Source organism: Talpa occidentalis, unplaced genomic scaffold, assembly GCF_014898055.3.
Source record: "Talpa occidentalis isolate TD23 unplaced genomic scaffold, MPIMG_talOcc4v2.1 talOcc4.8, whole genome shotgun sequence".
Taxonomy (NCBI): domain Eukaryota; kingdom Metazoa; phylum Chordata; class Mammalia; order Eulipotyphla; family Talpidae; genus Talpa; species Talpa occidentalis.
In genome coordinates, this window is record NW_023605194.1 from 34,874,122 (window position 1) to 34,891,043 (window position 16,922).

Below are 16,922 nucleotides of genomic sequence, written 5' to 3' on the forward strand. Positions count from 1 at the left end.
AGCTTTCTCATATTGTGCTCATGGAAATGCTAATTGATAAAACATCTTGAGGAAAATTTACAAAGCCTATTTAAAAGTCTAGAAATGTATCCTTAGTATATAATCTGTGCCTCAAGGTAAAGACTTTTGCATAATTCTTGTCAATCACTGTAATCATGAAAAACTGGAAAGACACTAAGTGATCCAGCATAGATAATTGGTTAAATCATCTATATCTAATTCTTATAATGTTGTATTCTTTAAAATAATAATTTACAGGAATATATGATTACATAAGACTCTGGGGAAAGGATCACAATATATTAACAGGAAGGGAAAAAGCAGATTACAAAATATTTCTGTAATGATCCCAACTTTGTAAGAAAAATGAGTATTAGGTGACAAGATGTTAGCATTTAATTCTTCCTAACACAGATTTGATTAAGGTGTCAATAGATAATAGATAATGAAGTATGAGATAAATCACTGTGTGCAGAATCTATAAAGGAAATAAATAATCTAGAACCATTTCATAACACTTGGTCTCCATCACTGACTTTGAGAAGATAAACAAGACCTATGAGCTCTCTTAAGACGAGTCCAAATGGCCCCTGAGCAGGCAGGAAGACAGGTCATCATTTTTCATGCTGTAGGACACTCCTAGTAAAGCACAGCTGAGCTCATCTCTGGAACCATAAACCCTGCTTTCAATATATTGGTTAATAATACATATTTGTGCTGGAATCCATATGCAATACTACATGAGAGGCACAGGATACTTTGGAAGGCTCTGCACAAAAATTATTATTAGTGGTTAATTCTAAATGAGCTAATCATGGGAGATGTTTTCTTTCATAAATATATTCGTCTTAGTGTTCTAGAAATAATACTTGCATGTTTGATTAGGTAAAGTTATGAGCTTTGTACAATTTAAAAGTGCAGACTTAGACTTGAAAATATTAGCAATCAGATAAATATACTGCTGCCCCTCCCCCAAAAGTCCAGTGCATGGCATGCTGGGAATTGTAAGGTGCAGGTGATGGAGGTCAGGGAAGTCAGGGGGTGGATTTTGGAAGCTCCACCTTGTCATGAGCCTCCCATTGGCTCAGTTAGTTCCTCAAAGTTCCTCTAACACTGGCACATTGGGAAGGAGATATGAGGAATTGGTTACCCCAGCACACCATTTGGAAGTGGCTCACTTTCTGGTGCTCCCTGCAGAGCTAGAACCACATGCAATTGCTAATTTATCTTTCAGATTCATGAAGTGATTGTTCCTGGAAAGTTGGGGCACACAAGGCCAGTATGGACTGATGGGAACTCTAAACCCAAGTCATCTATTCTGCTGGCCTTCCTCTCAGGCATATCTGAACCAGGCTCCTGGCAACTTACATGGTACTCTAAGAGCAGAATCTGTGTTCAAAGATGCAAAGAAAATAAAGTGTGAATATAAATCAGTACTGTTAAAGTAACCAGATTAGGTTAGCAGATTAGATTAGCAGAGCAAAACTTAACGAAGTTCTTAGGCTTCGCTCTCCCAAAAGGCCAACCAGCCAGTGCTTGCTGCTCAGCTCAAGCTGTTTTATCTTATCCCAAGCCTTCCCTTTGATTCACAGAAGGAAAGAAACCAAGCAGCATGCCAGTAACTTCCTTACACCTGCTCACTTAAGTCTGTAAAAATCCTTCACCTTTTATAGCTCTTCAAACTCCTTTTTATCTGCTAGACAGGGTGATGCCCACTTCATGAATTGCTGAATAAGAGTCTGTCAGGTGAATAAACTGTGTGTAGAAAATTTCCTATGAACTGTTTCTATAAATCAGATCTAAAAGTCATCCTTCATCCTCACAAACTGAATGAGAGTTTAAGCTTAACAAGTTCCAGGCCAAAGCTTGGGTTTGCAGATTTGTCACCTGAGGTGAGCTGTGAGGACACTGAGTGTTGGATGCAGGTGCAGAGGGGAAGGCAGAGTGAAGGATGGGGATGGTGGCCTCCAGCTATGCTGGAGGAGCACCCTCACTGTGGAAGGATGTTCCATTCTTGGGTTCAGAACAGAACCCATACTCCGCAGTTGCTTTCAGGTCTCCACTGGCCAGTGATGAGCTCTGAATCTTCATAACTCAGGTTGGTGTTTTATCCTACAATGGGAGGCCAGTAAAACATCTGAATCCTTGGCCAGCTCATGCTTCTTCATTTTCATCCCATTCTGCTTCAGGTCAGATAAGGTTGGGTAAGTATGGTAAGGAAGAGAACACAGTACAGGCGTATACAGGTCAAGCCTCTGTTCTGGGGGAAAAGGGACTATTTCTGAAACACATCAGAAGTCACCCAGAAGATACTGGACTTCTGAAAGCTGACAACTGCCATCCACGAGCAGCCTGGTGGCAGCTGCAAAGAAACAAGATATGGATGCAGGTGCTTTAGAAATGCTGCATTAGCTGATGATGTCTTCTCCAAAGTAAGTCCTTTGCTCCAATCTAGAGTCTGTTCCTCTCACCGCCTTCCTTCTGTCCCCTGCTTACTCATTCTTTCTCCTGCTTTCTCATTCTTGTGATGAGAATGTGGCTTCTGTATTCTGAGTCCAGAGGAGGGTTTGATGAAACTGACAGTTACATGCATGAGATGTTTTTCAAAAACTGGATACCAAGGAATTTTGTAAGTTTGACTCTTTTGTGTATTACAGTGTTAATTACAGGCTTGCTTATGGGGGGGAAGGAACTTTGGAAATAGTAGGTGTGAGGACCCAGCCTAGGGGTTTGGCAGCCATTGAGTCTCTTACACTGACATCCTGCCATCATTTCCCCCGAATGTACACAGTTTGAAGTTTTATTTGTTTTTTAATAGATTGGCAAAGGTGCACATTTCTGATCAACTCTGCATTGCCTGTGGAAGAATAAAACAGCAGAGGTTCCAAAACCCCTGTTCATACAGATTTCACTGAATAGAACATGCATTCAGCTACTGGGGAGAGAGCATCAAGGAAGAAGGGATGGAGAAAAGAAAGAAGACGAGGAGAAGTAGAAGGAAGCTTATTTCTTTTGTACAGAGTCATTCCAGAGATATCATCAACAGCAAATTAAACAATCCTTCAGCAAGAATTTTGACAGGAAAATTTCATTAGGGATTTCAATCTCTATGGAAGCTCAAGTTGCTGCATTACAATATGAAAATTGTGCAAATATTGTTCCTTAGAATAATGTTGGCTGCAGGTCATTGAGTCCATCAGTGAAATTTAGAGTGATGAATGTCATAGCAAAAGTAACTTGATGAACGAGAACTCGGGGAAGGAAGGAAAGAGCCCTGTCCTTGGAACTCAGGCCCCAGAGTCATTTGGATCAGAAGTTAGATTCCAGCATTAACTAATTGTGTGACCTTGAGCAATTTTATTTAACAGATGGGAGGCCTAATTTCCTCATCTCTAAGACGTGAGCAATTGCAGTAACTGTCTGCTAGATTCTGATTGCGAGGGTGTAATGAGATAATCCAGGTAAAGCCCCTTGGCGCAGTGCCTGGCACATGTGAAACCTAAACTCATATTAATATGATTATGGTGATGAGTAAAGGAAGTACGCTGGTGTTTATCTGGTGCTGACTTCCTGTCACTTGCTGGGAGAGTTGCTGCTAGGTGTTATTATTGGCATTATTCAAATGAAAAGTCTGAGGTTCAAGGGTCAGATAAATGAGACAAAATCATAAAGGGATAAATATTTCCACAGACTTTTGCCCATGCTTATGTATTCATATATTTTTCTCCCTTGCTGGCCTGTGTGGATCTCAGAGCCTAAAATCCTTTACACACCTTTGCATTAACAGAATCACACCAATTACATGGCCCTTGGTGAGGGCTCAGGGAATATTTTGGAAATGGAGTGATGATTGCAAAAATAAATGGCTGTATGCATGGATGAATAGAAGATATATTTTCTCATTTAAAGTGTGTCTTAGGAAATCATCTATAGGTTTATTTTTCTAATTTAAGGGCATCCTGGCATTTTGAGTCACATGAAGACGTGCCAATTTACAGAAAACATGAGAAAGAAAAACATTCATATACCTTCACAATCTAGAAACTGAAAGTCCCTTATAGAATTTTAGCATATGATATTTTCTACATTTTACCAAAGGATGTTCCTATTGCAATCTTATATGAAAATATTTTCTGTCTTGCTGTTTCACTTTATGGGAATATTTCTTAGAATAATCATTTTAATGGTAGTTTAATAAGATATTATAGCTATCCCATCGATATTTTATTTAAGGATAATCCTGCTGGTTTTCAAAATGTGTCCACTTTTTTTTACCATGATAAATATCATTGCACTAACTACTTTTAATATAAGACCTATGTTCTCAGGCTTACAGACTCAGACCTACATAGTCCTTATGTAGGTCTCATCTACAACTTTTCAGTAATGAATTATGGAATCCAGTCAAAAAACAAGGGCTTGATTAGATTATTTAAAAAATATATTATTTCGGGGCCTCCCCGGTGGCGCAGCGGTTGAGCGCTGGGTTGCAAAGCTGCCCGCGGCCTCCGCGACGCCGGTTCGATCCCTGGCTGCTCCCCGGCCACCGGAGGAGGGTCCCACATGGCGCGCAGACCTCTCCTGCCGCCCGCTGCGCCCCTCAGCAGTGTACTTCGGTCCTTCTGCCTGCTCTGCTCCCCGCTCTGGCTCTGGTGAATTCTCTCACCCTCGCGCGCTTCTGACTGTACCCAGTGCATGTATAAACAAACAAATAAATAAATAAACATGCCTCTAAAAAAAGAAATAATAAAAAAAATATATATATATTATTTCACCCATTTTGTACCAGATGAAGCCTTCCCCCAGGACAAGTAAGGGAGGAAGGAAGATGGGCAAGAAGGAAGGGAGGAATAAATGAAGGGAAAAAAGGCTAAAAGGAAGAAAGAAAATAAAAAAATGGAAGCAATGGGGAAATCAATAGATAGGGATGAAAAAGAAGGGAAAAGAAAGGAAAGAGAAAAACAGAGGAAAACTAGGTACATCAGACAAAATGAAAGAAGAAAAGGAAAAGGAAGACACCGGCAACTCCATCTCCTATGTAAACTTTATAATATTCCAGATGTCTCCAACGGCAACCATCCCTTTCAGGCAACAGTTTGGCAGTGGCCAAAGTTCAAGATCAAAAATCTACAAAACACTTCAGTCACTTCCCCCAATATGGGTAGTTCTGGAGACCAGAGTTCACATTTCTAAGAAGAGAGATAGCCCAAGCTGGGCTCAGAGTTGCTAGCTTTTAGTCAACCTTCATTTTTTTTCAAGGAGAGCGAAATTTGCCAAGAAAAGAGTGATTAATACTCTCTAGTGGCTAACTCACCAAGATAAAATACAATTATATTAAATTTCATATACCTTTTCCTTTTAAAAAAATCACTGTATCTACCTGAGGAAATGTAACTAGAAATTTACAGAGGAAATGAAAAAATATACATTTTGAAAGGATGCTGAAAGAGGGCTGGCATATTCATTATGCAGCGACACACTAACAGAACAACCTCTTTCTGTAGTCAATACACAAATTTTGCTAAAGTTGGTGTTATGTTTGTTTGGTGTTCAGAAAACCATAACATTGCCTTCATGATTTGGAAATGCCTGTCATTATCCTCACTGAACTAAACTGCCAATTTAATAAATGCCCCCTTTCCTTAGTAGTGATTCAATTGTAGCCATCATTGAAAGCACAGACGTAAAAAAAAAAAATCATATTTGACCATATTGGGCATATTAGCATATAGAACATTACTTTTTAATACATATAGAAAGAGAAATTCATGACTAGCATTATTTCTATGGCAAATTGTCTTCTTTCATGAATGGAAAAAAATGTCATTCGTATAGTTATGGTTGATATACAGTGTTGCTAAAATGAAGTTTTCATATTGAAAGTTTCTTACATAATTTTATATGCATGTTTCCTTATTTCAGTGAGTATGTAAAGGTAATTAATTTAACATTATCACAAATTACCAAGTAGAAAGTAAGAACCAATATGATACTCTAATTTACATAATATTCTTTTGGAGAAATAATAGTCCTCCATTGCAAGTCCTCAAAGGAGATCGATAGTGGCACTGAATCTAGAAAACCACCATATTGCTGGAGAAGACCTAGTACTGTATGCAGTTAGTTCTGAGCAAGTTTTCAACTTTAACATCCGTCACCATTTCCACCTTTCTACAATAGCAATGATTTGTTGCTATTTTAACGATCCTGATTGAGCAAAGGAGGCAATGGAGATGTATAACTTAAGCTCTCGATCCGAAAGCACCCACCTGTTTATGAATATACTGATAGAAAAGCAAGAACAGATAAAACCTGGCTGGGCTGAGAGACGAAGCCCAAATTAAAATTAATAGGTGGTCCTTCTAATACACTCCGAAATGTGGTATAAATATAGGTACCCATCTGAAGCATTTTGAGATGCTTACAGACTCCACACCTGTAGTCATCAAGCCTTTTCCAGATTTGGCTAGAGTTGCAAGGGACACTAGCTCTGAGAAGTGTCCCCTGCCCCCTACAGATAAAAGGCTGCTAGGGGCATTCTGGACCAGGTCCCACCCACTCTACAGTGCCAGTTTCTGAATCTTGCCAAGAGGTTCTTTACCACCTCCCTTTGACTGCAAATTAAACTGTATGCTTATATTGTCCAATGGGATTCCCCCCAATAAATTCATACTGAAGTTATATGCATTTGGCTTGAGTGGTACTAAGAAAATTAGCATATTAGAGATCTCCAACCTGATAAAACAATATTTTCTCAGAGTAAGGGCTGCATATATGTTGTGTAAGAGAGAAGAAAAACGCTTGACCTACTTGGATCCGATAAGATGGAATCAGTTTTCGGCAGAAATTGATCACAGCGGACACCCTGGTAGCCTTCTTTGCACCTGAGAAAAGGGGAGAGATGACATATGCATGTGGTTGTGAAAGATCCAAGATTTCAACAAGCAAAATGGCCAGCAATTACATACATGCTAGAACAGTTTGTTCAGGCTTTTACTTTATTTGATTCAGTCTCTTTCTAACACCGACAGATTTTAGAGTCTATTTCTGTTCAAAAACCAGCACTGCTTTGCTTTTATAGTTTTATATGTAGTACCTATCAAACAAATTGAATAGCAATTTAAGCTTCCCTTCACAGCAATCTGAATAATGGTCATTCTCATACAATTCTGGATACAAGTATATTTTTCCTTATTCAACACACTGGTCTCTAAAAGGCTGCAATACTTTCCAAAGCATTATATTGTGAGTGTCATTTATCTAATGAAAAATCATTTTCTCACGTAACTGACCAAATATTATCAACAGATTTTAGCTATTGTTCATTTCCTTTCATTTTTATTACATTGTTCATTTGCTATTTTTATTTTTTAACTTATTCTTCAAATCATTTAAGCCATTTGGCCAGAAATAAATGCATTTGTTTAAATTTGGCAAGTTCTGAAAAGCATCTATCTCTATGGGCAAGGTCTTTGTGCATTTTCTCTAAACTCACCTTTTTCTCTTCTATATTCAGTAAACATGTGCTAAGTGCCTGCTTTCTGCTAGGCATTGTACAAGGCAACTTTGTGAGGCAGGCACCATTTGGAAGCGAGGAATTTGCCTGGAAGCACCCGCAATGAGGCATGTCACCTCGGCCCTGCCAGTCCTCCATCGTGTCCTCACACAGCTCATTCAATCAGGGCTGCTTGGCTGCCTTGGACAGCATCGGCTCATCAGCTGGTAGTTCAAGGAACAAATACAGCCGAGGCCCCAAATGCCTGCCTCTGCACAGTCTCTGTGAGGAAGGAGGTGGAGTTCAGTGGTAGGCTTGAAGCTTAATCTTTCATGCTCAAGTTAAGCAGAGAAGCATACATTGTCGCTTATGGGTAAATCTGTCCTAGTTACAGAGGAGGAAATTGTGCTGCTAGCATAAAAATCAGATTTAAAAAACAATCCTCTGGTTGTTACAAATCTATGAAATTGGCAAAAGAATTCAAAGAGACCATTCTATCAAAGATTGGAGCTATCAGAGACTGGAACTATTCTTTCTTTAGAATATGCTTTGTTTTCTAAGTGTGATAAACTACTAGATAAGGGCTATTGTAACTTCAGGAGCAACACAGAAAGGTACCTAGGTCATTTTTCTACCTTTCCTTGTGAGCCAAATTGGAATGCAGGTAATCAGACAGACTCTCTTTAGTACCTTTATAAGCCTGGCACTCTGGAGTCTATTTGGCAATTTTCCTCATAGACCTAGAACAAAGACTTCTGATATATCAGGCCCCAAATACCCAACAGGCAATTGAAGGAAAATTTTTAAGCAGCCAGCCACATATTTTCATGTATTTTATTATTTTTGATTTCTCACTTCTTGCACTTGAACTAAAGCAGTATAGCACTGGTTCTATACATGTTAAAAGTCGGATAATGTTTAGGAACAAAGCAGATCTATGATGGAAAGAAGATTCCTATTCTCTGAAAGCTGCTAGTCTGTGCTTGTTTAGAATGACCTGAACCACAGTGCTCTAGTATTTTTTCCCTTTATGATGAGTTATATGCTGGGTGCATCCTATTGTGTGTATCCATGTCTTGGAGGTTCCTATTTCCTTCAGATAAGGGAGATTTTAAGCACATTTTACTCTTTGAATCTTCACTTAATATGAAAATGGTATCCTAGGGAGAAAGTTGCTTTTAAGGAGCAATGCTTTTTGGTTTTCTTTTGTATTTTAAGGGTTCTCTGTTACTTAAAATGTATCATTCCATTTGTGTGTGGAAAAGAAAATAAGAGATGTTTAAAACTGTTCTAGTCTAAAACTGATTTTCCACAAGTTTGAATCCACTCTAAAGCATTCAGACCTCATGAGGGAAAACTGCATAGTGAGTGTCTTCATCTTGCATTCACACCTGGGTGTTGTGGATGGTGATGTGAGCCCTAGTCCAGTCCAAGAAACCTGGCAAAAGGCCTGTGATTGGGTCTACAGAAAATCCTGCTCCCTTACAGGGGAGGTAGACCTGCTACTTTTCTTTGGTGCTAGACTTTAAGGACAAATTAAAATTTCTATTTAAAATTCACACCTGGGGCCTCCCCGGTGGCGCAGCGGTTGAGCGCTGGGTTGCGAAGCTGCGCGCGGCCTCTGCGGCGCCGGTTCGATCCCCGGCTGCTCCCCGGCCACCAGAGGAGGGTCCCACATGGCGCGCAGACCTCTCCTGCCGCCCGCTGCTCCCCTCAGCAGTGTGCCTCGGTCCTTCTGCCTGCTCTGCTCCCCACTCTGGCTCTGGTGAATTCTCTCACCCTCCCGCGCTTCTGACTGTACCCAGTGCATGTATAAACAAAAAAAACAAACAAACAAACCAGCAAAAACAAATAAAGCATGCCTCTATAAAAAAAAAAAAAAAAAAATAAAATTCACACCTATGTCACCTGGATAAGATCAGACTCACTGATACCCATAGGCAGAATGTGGCTAACTGGTAATGCCGATGAACCTGTATTGAATTTATCACATTATCGAAGACATGAAGAAAAGGGAAAAGTCTTAATGGAACAGGGTGGTCCCCAGGGAAAGGGGAGGTTCCAGGTTTCCTGTTCCACCCAAGGAAGGGTGGAGCTGAGCAGAGAGGAGGAGGACCTAAAAGGTCCTATAACACTAAAACATATACAGTGTTAGAAACCAGTTACCTCAAAAAAAAAAAAAATTGCTTTTTGAAAGATATAAGAATAAGAACAAAATAAGTTCATACAGCAGAAAGTTCTTCTGTTTACTCATCAGAGTAAAGCATAACAGTTCACATATAACCATTAATCATAAATAGGTATTTTCTAAAAAAGCACAAACCCTTACCTTAGCCAGGTTAATAATCTAATTTTCTGTACTCGACATTGCTTTTAAAGCACCACACAATTGTTCCAGTCTCTGTTCTCTAAATTTCTTTGTCCCTTAAAAGTCTTGCATCACAGTGATTATATTAAAAATCACAATGTTTCCTGGTGCTTTAAGAGGAAAGTTTTGATTCTACAATTAAATGCCCTGAGAGCAGGGGGCAGGTTCAGAACAGGAAATATAGCCAAGATTGCTTAATAGTTGTATAAAAATATTGGGAGAATAATTACTAACAGCATAAAATCACAAAGCAAACTCAGTGTGTAAAAGCTAAGAAATTTTACTTTGAAAGATACTTTTCTTATACATTTTTAAGAATTTATTCTGGCTGTGTTTACTCTTGAGGTGAAGGGGCTGCCACTTCAGAAATCAGCACATTCTTGATCATGTTGCTTAGTTTGATTCCAATTTAAAAGGCAGTAGGGAAGGGCATCCTTGAGGAGGAGACAGCATCCTCAAGGATGAGCAGGGTAGTACAGATGAGAGGTTGGAGAGAGGACAGTGGTAGGGTTGCCATGAATAGGAAGAGATTGGCCCATGGCAATGGGGGTGTAGGGACTGTTTGACTCCTCTGGTGATTCTAAACCCAGATCAGATATTAGCAAAGGGTCTCAATCCTGGTGAGTCTCACAACCAGGACCATCACTTTCTGCAGGGACAGGGTCAGGTGTGTGCTTACAAATGCAGACATCACTTCTTCTACTCTATTTTTCTAGCTTCGTCTTTACCTAAAATAACCCCTTCTATTCATTTTTCCTCTCCTATATTATCCTGAGGAAAATCGCAGTTTTGTGAAAAGCTTAAATGGCAATCCTGGTGTAAAAGAGAAATACTGTCAAAGACGAGAAATACAAAATGCATGATTGTCAGCTAGAATCCAATACTTTGTTTGGTATAATAAAGTAGAAGTTACTTAACATATCACCCAGCATAGATATGGAAGACCTGAAGGAAAAGACTTCGAAAATGTCCAGATCCTTTGCCAGCGTGCGTACTGAAATCAGCATCCTTTGGCTTATAAAAATGATCACTGTCAGGCTTCCCCGGTGGCGCAGCGGTTGAACGCTGGGCTGCGAAGCTGCCCGCAGCCTCTGTAGCGCCAGTTCGATCCCCGGCCGGTTCGATCCCCGGCCGCCGGCGAGGGTCCCACATGGTGCGCAGACTTCTGCCACACCCATTGCTCCCCTCAGCAGTGTGTTTTGTCAGGCTGCCTGTTCTATTCCCTGCTCTGGCTGGTGAATTCTCTCACCCTCACGCGCTTCTGACTTTACCCAGTGCTTGTATAGATAAATCTTAAAAAAAAAAAGATCACTGTAACCATCAGCCCTCCTGCTAACTCTTTATTATCCCCATTTCATCTCTTACAACACTTTAGGCCCATTTCCTGAATAACAACTAAATTAGAGTTAATATTAGTGAGTTTGAGTAAAAACTGAGGAACTCTCACTTGTGACCAATAGCCAGTCTCCCTGCATTTTCAGAATTTTCTGCAATTATCCCTTTCCCTCCATTTAGGAAAACAAAATGGGAAAAAATGTAAGCAGCATAAAAACTGTTCCATTAAGGGAACTACATTAGTCTCTTGATCTTCAGCTCTTGATTCCTGGTCATTTACTCACGAATGACAGGTGTTGCCATTGCTTCCCTGTCTTCACCATCTCTACTCTGCCATTGGCGGCAGGGTCTTGATTACCTGCACAGAGAATCTAGCCCACATTTGGTCTCTGAGCACAGGTCTTCCTTATCTGTATCACAAGTGAGTTTACACTTCGTATTTATGTGGATGTACGTTAGGTAAATTATTAAGTAATCCTATTGTCTGGGTACAATGCAAATAAAATGGTTGTGCTAAAGGAAGAAGGAAAATGAACACAAACTCAGGGCTGATTTTATATACATGCCTTTGGCCATTTTTAATCCTAGGTATCTTATTCTTAGCATATCTTTAAAAGATGCATTTTACATATTTTATAGAGAGAAACACGTGTGCAGAAGCTGGGCTGTGCCTACGCTCCAGAGGTATGCACGCTTCCTTCCTGGAACCTTGATTTTAAACAAAATTTAAATTGCCAGAAATCAATTAACTTCACGAGGGAAATGGTGGCAAACTGCATGGCTTGTTTCCTGACTGTAACAACTTTTATTCATAGAAAAACATGAAATTACTATTTGATGCTACAGGGAAGTAGACACTTTGTCAGTGATATACAACTCTGCCAATTTTAAAGGGCCTATTAAACACTGATTTTCGAAAAAGGAACAATCCCTCCAGGTATTCTTTTCTATCACCTGCCAAATCTCCTCAGTATTAATGTTAGTCTTCAGGTGGGAAAATGGAAAGATCATCAAGCATTTAAACTTTACTTCTCAGAGGCAGGTTGGTTGGGAGCACTGCCTGATTTTAAGCCTAGGATCCGGTATTTTCTAGCTGTTCATATTTCTTCTGCCTCTTTTTCTTACCTACAAAATGAAGATAATGATAGCAGCTCCCTCCTAGAATTACTATTAGGAATAAAGCATAATGACTCATGGTAAACAATCAACAAATGTTAGATTTTTTTTTTTAAGTCTGAATTTGGAATCATCATCCCTCCTTTCAAGTGAGAGAATGGAAGTTCAAAAATCTAAAGTTTCTGACCCTCAAATCACACAGCCAGTATTTGGACTAGGTGAAAACTCAATTGAAGTGCAGGAAACTTAAACATCTTTCTCCCAAATTACATAGCCAGTAAGTGTTTGAACTAGAGGAACTCAGCTAGGGTTGACTTCAAAATCTTTTTGTTATGTAAATTTAAAAGGTAATCACTAACTATGGATGGCAATATATTTCAAGAACACTGCCATTAAAGAATAATAATGATATTTCTTAATTTCAGACTGTCCTCAATTAAAACACTCAAAAAAGAAACAAAACAAACATTTTAAAAAGAGAACAGACTATCAATGTAGGGTAAAGAAAATATCAGGCTTTTCTGCCCTTCCGCCATCAGGATAGATGATGGATCCTTGTCCTGAATGCATGCCTGATGGCGGGCACCTGGAGTAGGGTGTGGGCATAGGTAGATGGGATTCAGCTGAGCTAAGACTGTGCTTTCAAGGGCAGCGTCACGGGGACACCAGCAGCAGCAGTAGAAGCTGAAGCCGAAAGAGAAGCCGAGAAGCAGCAGAACGAACTCCAGAGAGCTCAGATAGAGTGAAGACTTGCCCCCCAGCCAGCACCCCTGCCTGCCATATGCCTGGTGAACCCCAATAAAAAACCTGCAAAACACTGAGGACTCTGACTGCTCCTTTACCCAGTCTGCATGGGATCAGAAAACCTGCACTGTGGCCTGTCCTGCCCCTACAATCAATAAAGTGAATCATCCAGCAGTGTGGAGATGGAGAATATAGGAGTAAGAATCCCAAACAAGGTCTCAGTCTGAATGCAAAGCTTAAACTGGGTACACCAGAAACTTTTCTAGCTAAGGCTCTGCACTAGTTTATTGGCTAAAAAGCTATTTGATGTTAGAACAAATTCCCTTCCCTGTTACTGCTGAAGGTGGAATCTAGCTTTGGCTGTGAAGAATATTGTGACACTGACTAAATTGTATGCTTTCTTTAGCTGGACTGAGAATTTAATTAAGTGGTTTGATTTAAAAGGAGGACTAATTAAGACAGCAAGATCTTTAAGGTATCCAATTGGAATTAAAATCACCTACAGACTGTCTGCAGAGTTACAACCTTTCCAAAATCCTTTCAAATATAAATGGAAGAATTAGGAATTGGAGCAATTTAAGTGACAGATTGACAGCTGCTTTCAAATTTATGAAGGTGTTCCAATGTGTTACCAATAACATTCAGATTTATCAGTAATCCCTTGGCTGAGACAACTGTTGCTAATAAAGTTACTCATCTGGCAACTATGAAGTTTCTTACTAGTGAAGTTGTGTTTACAATCTTTAAAAAATGTTAAGGATTTATTTTAAAATTTCCCTTTAGTTTGAATTCAAAAGCAGGTGGAGGTCAATTCTTTGATCATAAGACTTATGAGTTCAGAGGCAGATGTGGAAGCATCTGCTAAAATTCAGCAGGTGAACTGCATTCTGTTACTATTTGAACCTTAAAAAAAGGGAAAAACTAAGTGCAAGCCTGAGAAGTTAAAAAAATACATAGTATGACAAATGTGTATTTACTCAACCGCAAAATCTTCTCAATCATGTGTAGAGGACTAGGCTTGTGTCCAGCAACCACTGGTACATTTCATTGTTCAATTTTAGTATCAGGGAAGACAGTGCCCATTCACTTGAAGTCATTTTACTCCCAGTTATGGTATATTAATTTCTGGGCAATTAGTAGCTTAGCGGTTCTTATATCAGACTGAATAAACATCTTGATCTTTATAGAGAATTCTGCCCCTACTTAGTCAAGACCTTCACCTCCATCTCACTGTCTCATTAACAAAATTGTAACACAGAACATGGCACGATGGTAGCATAAGGCTATATATTTCAGAGTAGCTATGCAAGCTGAAAAAGCCATGCTATCTAACTTAGCTTTGGTTTTGCTGCATCTAAAATTTTCGAACATTGCTTTTAGGTTAAGAAGGTCAGTAAAGGAGTACTGTGTTCTTCCTCTCACAGGAAGACTTCCTAATTCCATTATCACATTAAAGGTAGTAAAATAACAATTGCCCTTATTAAAAAATGTCTTAGGGAGCAATTTATAACAGGTGGAGTAAGAATGAATCTCACTTCATGATTCAAGTTGAGAAAATGCTACATTACTAATTTCCAAGTATATACAAAATCTACCGTGAGAAATGGGAGAAATTCTAGTTTCCAAAGAAGGTAGTCTTTTGTTGTTGTTGTTATATGGCTCATTTAATGGTCTGATACATGATTTACAAATTGTGCTTGAAGCTAATTTTAACACTTTAATTATTTTTTATTTTATATAATTCTTATATAATTTTTCATTTTTGCACAATGTATGCATTTTCATTTTGGTTATATTCCCCATACAATTCCCACCCCCTTATTTTGACCCTAATCCCTTATCACCCCCATCCAATCCCCATAGTGTGTCTTGCCTTCTCGCCTTCATGGTGGAAAGATGTGTCCTTTGGATGCAGGTCAATGCCCAGTTCTGCCACTTGGAAGTGTGATGGGGGTGTGTGGCTGCTCTTTCAGAAGCCTCAGGTGTTAATATCTAAGTGGTATTACCAAGTCTTGATTCAATGCTTGCTCTGTGCACATTTGCACACACTGAAACATAGCTGAACACAGAGACACACACTCTTTCTCTCTTATACACACGAGCACACTTCCATTCCTAATACATGTATAATAATCAGAAAATTTAGACAGATGATATAGGTTATAACATTAAAGGCAGGCTCTCTTCCTCCACTTCCCTAGTTAATTAAATTAAGTTCCCACGACTGCCTTTGAAATATCCTAGCCAGTAGCAGACCAGGATTTATTATTCATCCACCTCCTATGATTCTTCTTTATTATTTTCAGTTAAGATTTTACTAACATTGAGAAATTAGTCAATCATAGACTTTCTCTAATGCTTAAGGCCAACCATTAGCAGATTCCTTCACTAGTTGCTTAGAATTAGAAGAGTAATTGACTTATATGCCCAGATTAATAAAAGCAGGAAAGGTAATGACCTTCCTTGTCAGTTTATAGTTCAACAAGAAATATAAACTGAGATACAGTAAAATGTCCTAAATTTACTTGGTCAAGAAATCTATGCCATAACAAAATATCACAAATGCCTTAAACAACAGCAATCTGTTCCTTAAACAACAGAATTCTAACAATTTTGAAGAATTGCATTCTAAGATTTAAGTTCCATTGAGATCTGCGTCTGGTGAGAACTCTCTCCTTGGTTGCAGATGGCTGCCTTCTCGCTGTAATTTCACATGATGGAGAATCTCAATCTCTCTTTTCTCTCTCATAAAGCACCACTCCTATCAGATTAGATTCCCACCCTTATGACCTCATTTAACCTTAATTACCTCCTAAATCTCCTGTTTTCAGATACAGTCACATTGGGAATTATGACTTTAACATATGAATTTTGGGGAGATGTCATTCAGTACACAGTAGTTACCAAGCTGGGGAAATGATTTCTATAGAATGGCATTGTCCGGAATTTGGATTCTCTTGTCTGTAGGATGTCACATAAAATACAGAACATTCAGTTTAATTTGAATGTCAGGTGAATTACAATATTCTTCTTCAAATGTATTCTGAAAGTAATATTTGGGACAAACCTCTACTTAAAAATCTATTCATTATTTATCTGAAATTCAAATTTAACTGGGTGTCCTATCTTGTTTTCTCTGAATCTGGCAATTTACCTAAATGAGAGTAAAAGAATTTGAATAGTCAGAGAACTAAGAACTATCAATCCGAACACCTAATTATGTTTCTGTTAGAGCTATATTCGGTTCTGACAAATTTAATCATCTCTTATTTTAAGAATGGGAAAATTAGGGCCTCCCTTGGTGGCACAGTGGTTGAGCGCTGGGCTGCAAAGCTGCATGGAGCCTCTGCAGCACCGGTTCAATCCCCGGCCGCAAGCAAAGGTCCCACATGACACGACAGACCTCTCCTGCCTCACCCGCTGCTCCCCTCAGCGGTGTATTTCATCAGTCTGCCTGTTCTGTTCCCCACTCTGGCTCTGGTGAATTCTCTCATCCTCCCATGCTTCTGACTGTACCCAGTGCTTGCATAAATAAATAAATAAATAAATCTACAAAAAAAAAAAAAAAAAAAAAGAATGGGCAAATTACATTTACTTCGATAAAATGTACAAGGGACACCCCCACTCCCCAGGTACATTTGGTGGATAGAGCAAATAGCACATAGGAAATGCACATGTGGTGAGCCTGGAGACTGCTTTCCTAATTGCCTTTTTGTTGTTTCTCAATAAGCCCATTTTGTTAGTGAAACAACTGGCTTCTTTTGTTTGAGCTCAACATGGCCAAAGCACCAAAAAGCTGCTTCAAGTATATGATGATTATCCAATGAAGTAAGATTGTTTAAAATGTTAGGCGTTTTGACCTTG

At 39.2% G+C, this 16,922-nt stretch overlaps 1 protein-coding gene across 2 annotated transcripts in view; it reads right to left on the reverse strand.

The window, feature by feature from the left end:
* The window catches only part of NRG3 (neuregulin 3), a 902,987-nt gene that overhangs the window by 213,164 nt on the left and 672,901 nt on the right, over window positions 1–16,922 (reverse strand). The window contains exons 1-2 of one of the 2 annotated variants that reach the window (XM_054690695.1): window positions 15,868–15,963; window positions 6,811–6,884 (exon numbers count right to left, since the gene is read on the reverse strand). In XM_054690695.1, coding sequence (XP_054546670.1) covers window positions 6,811–6,884; window positions 15,868–15,944 — 151 coding nt within the window. In that variant the 5' untranslated portion in view covers window positions 15,945–15,963. Of the gene's footprint in view, window positions 1–6,810; window positions 6,885–15,867; window positions 15,964–16,922 lie in introns of those variants that run through there. The other variant, XM_054690694.1, reaches the window with a different exon arrangement.